Source organism: the organism of the source record quoted next, unplaced genomic scaffold, assembly GCF_019419815.1.
Source record: "Pyrus x bretschneideri cultivar Hongxiangsu unplaced genomic scaffold, Pyrus_bretschneideri_v1 Contig76, whole genome shotgun sequence".
In the NCBI taxonomy this organism is placed as follows: domain Eukaryota; kingdom Viridiplantae; phylum Streptophyta; class Magnoliopsida; order Rosales; family Rosaceae; genus Pyrus; species Pyrus x bretschneideri.
Genome location: NW_025999816.1, coordinates 1,784,342 through 1,790,343, shown reverse-complemented (window position 1 = coordinate 1,790,343; position 6,002 = coordinate 1,784,342). Strand labels below are relative to the sequence as shown.

The following is a 6,002-nucleotide window of genomic DNA, read 5'->3' as shown; positions in this document are numbered from 1 at the left end:
ATAGTAAAAGGAAATTATGAATTTATATATTATGTGGGATCTATATGAATTTTATATACATATATATATATATATTGATTTATATATTATATGGGATTTATCTGAATTTTTCATAATATATTAGCTTATAATTTAGTACATTATTTCAAACTCAGCACCGGCACGAGTTAAAAATATATATTATTTAATTATTAATTTATCGAGTATTAAATTATCGAGGTTCTACGAAATGAACAAATCAGTTATGTAATAAGTAATCAGAGCCTTTATTGATTTTGTTACATGCCGATCAAGAAAATGTATCGTCAACTAATAACATTATTCAATACTATATAATAATTGGAATCTTATTTTTTCACAACCTGTTCATCGACCTTCAGCCTTTTTACATTTCTAAAACCGCTCTGCATGTTGATCTTCCAATTATAATGCCATAATTGAATTTTAACCATCACAATGTCTATAAATACTTGTTGCAACACCAACGCTTTCGTTATTCCAACTTCAATCGATCCTTCATAAATTACCGAACCGAACCAAAACAAACTGATATGGCGACCTTCGCTCTTTCTGCTTGCAATATGATTCATTTTCCACTTGTCCTACTAGCATATTTCACTTTGCTCACGCTAGCCAATAGCCATGGTTTCACTGCCGATCTCATACACCGTGATTCTCCGCTCTCTCCCTGGTACAATTCATCCGTCTCTCGTTACGATCGCTTGCATAATGCGTTTCGCCGTTCTGTCACTCGTGCCAATCACTTCGTCAAGCCAATAATCACCTCATTATCGTCGTCGTCATCAGCAAATATCCAGTCCAGAATAATATCAAGTGCTGGAGAATACCTAATGAACGTATCAATTGGGACCCCACCAGTTGAAGTTCTCGGAATAGCTGACACAGGCAGTGATCTCATCTGGACTCAATGCAAGCCATGCAAGCAATGCTTCAATCAAAACCCTCCTCTCTTCGATCCCAAGAAATCGTCAACCTACCGCTCCATCCCGTGTCAGTCCAATTCATGTGCTTATCTCGAAGAAGCCTCCTGCAGCACCCAAGACAACGAAGGTCATGAAACGTGTGACTATAGCTATCGTTACGGAGACCGCTCTTTCACCAAAGGGACTCTAGCTGTTGAGACCTTCACCGTTGGATCAACTTCTGGCCGTCCAGTTTCACTCCCGAAAATTCTCTTCGGTTGTGGACATCAAAATGGTGGCACATTTGATGAGTCCGGTTCTGGCTTGATTGGCCTCGGAGGCGGCCCTCTTTCCCTCGTTTCTCAGCTGACTAAATCGACCAACGGAGCGAAATTTTCCTACTGTTTGGTGCCTCTGGCATCGAATAGTAAGAATCCAAACAATAACTTGGCGAGCAAGATAAGTTTTGGCAGTGCTGGCATTGTTTCAGGTGCCGGTGCTGTTTCAACGCCTATAGTTGCTAAACAGCCCGACACTTTCTATTACCTCACCCTCGAGGCCATTAGCGTTGGAGAGAAGTGGTTGGCCTACAAAACCAAATCATCGCCGAACTGTGCGGATGACGTCACTGTTTCTGCCAATGTGGGCAACATTATCATCGATTCGGGGACTACTTTGACGCTCCTTCCACCTGGATTTTACGAGGATTTGGAATCGGCGTTGGAGGTTGCCATTAACGCAGAGAGGGTTAGTGATCCGAAGGGGATTCTGAGCCTTTGCTTCCGAAGCGAAAGCGATGACATTGGTGTTCCGGTCATAACTGCACATTTCAAGGGTGCGGATGTAAAGTTGCAGGCAGTGAACACATTTGCCAGAATCGAGGACGATTTGGTTTGCTTGACAATGATACCGTCGAATGACGTGGCAATATTTGGTAACTTGGCTCAAATCAACTTCCTGGTGGGATATGACCTTGAAGAAAGAACTGTGTCGTTTAAGCCGACTGATTGCACCGAGCATTGAGCAACAAAATGTTAGTTTAGTTCCTTTAAATTTCTCATCATCTAAAAAGTAATATATGTTATGAACTTTTTTATGCTTGGAATTGGAGATTTAATGGAATTTTTGTTCTTCTTAGTGATATTTCTGGTTAATGGTTATCCCTGCATAAGCATGATTACCAACTTAATTAAGATTTAATTAATTGAATTCCAATTTAAATTGTTAATAATAAGTACAAGGTTCAGTTACCCATGCATTCCTTAAAATTGGACCACATGCATGTTCTTTTCATTGTCAATTAATGCAGTGTAGTGAAACAAATTTTGTTCTAGCTTTACTTAAAATTTAACGACATAGTTAACGTTAATTACCCAATTTTTTTTTTGAATCGAAGGGACAGACATATTTCATGGATCGAGAACACAATTACAACACGGTTAAAAGATGAGTGCCAATTCGGTGCATCTTCTCCAGTGACTAAATACTTGGTTTGGTGAGATAAAGCACAAGAACAGAACAATAATAAATCCCTACATGACCACCACAACAAGACACAAGAACACATAAGGGTGCGTATCTGCCAAGATAAATCAATAGTGACAAATCCGAAACCAAGGAACACACAAATCAAAATCGTTTAAAAGTGAGGCACACAAACTGCTAGGCGGCACAAACACAAATTACAATTAAGCTAAGAAGGAAATCACCATCTACTTACCTCCACAGTGAAAAAGGTCATGAAAGTCATTACATCTGCCATGGAGGGCACCAAGCCACAGATCAGGCCATGGGTTCGCCGTGAGTCTGCAACATTGCGACATCCATATGGATTCATGACGGTCATGGCCAAGGGGCGCTGGAATGACCAAGGAGAACGTGTCCACTATGGAAACCAAGCGGTAGAAGGCGGTTTTGACCAACCACAGGATTTTTCTCGGCTGCTTCTAGTAGCTGGAGGACACGGTTGGAGGTTTCAGTCGGCTGCGGTGGCAGAAGCTACTGCCATACGGGATGCTCTGGAAGTGGTGTGTGTTGGAAATTCAAATTAAAAGTCATGTGATCTGTCCATGTGATGCTAACCTTTCTTTACAGATTGTTTCCAGCAAAATATAATCATCATTGCTCCTTCATTATTCAGCCAAATGGTGATGAAAGACAGCAAGTGTGCTGCCATGTGATGTGCTAGCAGGAAGACAGCAGTGTACCTTCATGTGTTAGCCGAAGGGAAGGTATTACAACCTGCCATGATGCAATGCATGTGTATGCCAACTATCAAAGTTGCTGCATGTGTTTTGAAAGGGTGTAAAGATATGGAACACCATCATTCATTATATGTATTGTTGGATTGTTTATTTTTTCAGTTTTTGTATAAATAGGCCATCTTGCTAAGCCTTAGAGCATATCATCCAAATCCCATTTCCCATTCTCATTTTCAGCTTGTAAGCTATTGATTTTTTGTAAACTCTCTTTTCATATATCAAAGTCCAGGTGCCTTGTTTGTCAAAGCTTGTTGCTTCCCTCCTTTCTCTATTTCTTTGTCCAATTTTATTGAGAGTGAAAGTGAGAGGTGTGATAGAGTTTGTAAACTTATCACCCACATATTTTGGTATTGAGTTAGCAAACTCTTTAGAATACCAACAATTGGTATCAGAGCCAGAATACCATTCTGGCAAGTGCAGTAGCTATGGCGTCCAACTTAGTGCAACTCCAAGTTCCCACATTGAAGAAAGAAAATTATGAAAGATGGTGCATCCAATTCAAAGCATTGTTTGGATCACAGGAGCTATGGGAAGTTGTCAGTAGTGGGTATGTTGTACCCACTGCCGAGCAAGAAGCCGTATATACTGCCGATCAAAGGAACACTCTCAAGGACTTACGAAAGAAGGACCAAAAGGCGTTGTATCTTCTATACCAGGGTTTGGAAGATTCAACGTTCGAGAAGGTTGCAGAAGCAACAACGAGCAAGCAAGTATGGGATACACTCAGTACAATCTACAAAGGAGTAGATCGAGTCAAGAAAGTGAGGTTACAGTCACTTTGAGCAGATTTTGAAACTGCTCACATGAATGAAGGGGAGAGCATCTCCGACTATCACTCAAGGCTCATTGTGATAGTAAATCAGATGAGGAGAAATGGCGAGAGACTTGATGAAGTACGAGTTGTGGAGAAGATACTCCGGTCACTCACATCTAAGTTTGAGCATGTGGTGACTGCCATTGAGGAATCCAATGATTTGGAGGTGATGAGCGCAGAGAAGCTACTAGGATCCCTCCTAGTTCACGAGCAACGCATTCAGAAGAATGCAAACCCCACAACGCTAGAGCAAGCTTTGGAGTCAAAGTTGAATATTGACAAACCAAATGAAGGTCGTGGGCAATGGAACTCACGTCGTGGGAGTTCATCTAACCATAGCCGAGGACGAGCTCGAGGAAGAGGTCGAGGCTATGCACAAAATCGAGGTCAGTCTCAAGAGTGGAGATCTACTCGAGGAAAGGTGCATATCCAATGTCACAATTGCAAGCAATATGGACATTATGCCAATGAATGTTCACATAAAAATGGTGAGCATGTCAACATGGCAGAATCAAGTGGAAATACTGATGAAGAACTTACAGTCTTGCTAGCACACCATGATTCCAGTAGCCAACAAGATGTTTGGTATTTGGACTCTGGTGCAAGCAATCACATGTGTGGAAAAAAGGAGTTTTTCGCCGAACTCAAAGATGGGGCCTATGGATCTGTAAGTCTTGGTGACTCTTCAAAGTTGTCGGTTGAAGGCAAAGGGAAGATCAAGATCATCCAGAAGGATGGTAGAGAAGAATACATCTCCGATACCTACTACATACCAGGTATGAAGAGCAACATTCTGAGCATTGGTCAACTGCTCCAGAAAGGGTACATTATACATATGGAGAACATGTTTCTCACTCTCAGGAATGCAAGGAGAAAGCTTATTGCACGTGTTCGAATGTCAAAGAACCGGATGTTTCCGTTGAATTTGAACACAAAGATTGGAAGCTGCAACATCGGTGTAATGGAAGATGAGTCATGGAAATGGCATCTTCGATTTGGCCATCTTCATTTCAATGGCCTAAAGTTGCTGTCAAGTGGAGGAATGGTTCGTGGTCTACCCCAAATTGAAGCCACACGCCAAGTATGTGAAGGTTGTGTGCTTGGCAAGCAAGCACGACTATCGTTCCCTGTTGGTGATACATGGAGAGCAAAGGCACCACTGCAGTTGGTGCACACAGATATATGTGGTCCATTGGATCCCATGTCTTATGGAGGTAATAGGTATTTTATTACCTTCATTGATGATTTCAGTAGAAAGACTTGGGTCTATTTTCTCAAGGAGAAGTCAGATGCCCTAAAAATTTTCAAGGAGTTCAAGGCACTCACAAAGGCTGAAAGTAACCACAAGCTTGTGGCTGTGAGATCAGATAGAGGTGGAGAGTACACCTCCAATGCTTTCCAAGCATACTGCAAGGAGTAAGGAATTAGGCATCAACTTACTGCTGCCTATACCCCACAGCAAAATGGGATAGCCGAAAGAAAGAATCGAACCATCCTTGACATGACAAGGTCCATGCTTAAGGAGAAGAATTTGCCAAAAGAGTTATGGGCAGAAGCTGTAGCTTGTTCGATTTATTTGTTGAATCGATGTCCAACAAAGAGTGTCAAGAGGATGACACCACAAGAGGCTTGGAGTGGATACAAGCCGAATGTTATACACCTAAGAATTTTTGGGTGTGTTGCATATGCTCAAGTTCCAGAAGCCAAGAGGAGGAAACTTGATGATAGAGGTGAGAAGTGTGTGTTTGTGGGCTATAGTGAAGAGTCCAAGGCATACAAGCTCTACAACCCACTAACTGGCAAACTAGTGGTTAGTAGAGATGTCATCTTCAGTGAGGAAAAGACATGGAAGTGGAACAACAAAGAAGTCAGTAAAGAGAAGATCGTCTCCATTGATTTTGAAGAACCAGAAGTTGTACCACCTATTGAGCAACAGCCTGCTCAAACAATCATAACAACTCCAGTGCACAGAATTGCAAGGAGTGGTCCTACATCTAGTGAGGA

At 41.6% G+C, this 6,002-nt stretch overlaps 1 protein-coding gene across 1 annotated transcript; it reads left to right on the top strand.

Moving 5' to 3' along the window:
- The first annotated feature begins 551 nt into the window (after nt 1–551).
- Nucleotides 552–2,101, top strand: LOC103961046 (aspartic proteinase CDR1-like). The gene has a single exon (XM_048574873.1). It carries the CDS (start codon nt 552–554, stop codon nt 1,944–1,946), a length of 1,395 nt encoding a protein of 464 aa, XP_048430830.1. The 3' UTR covers nt 1,947–2,101.
- The last annotated feature ends 3,901 nt before the right edge of the window (nt 2,102–6,002 follow it).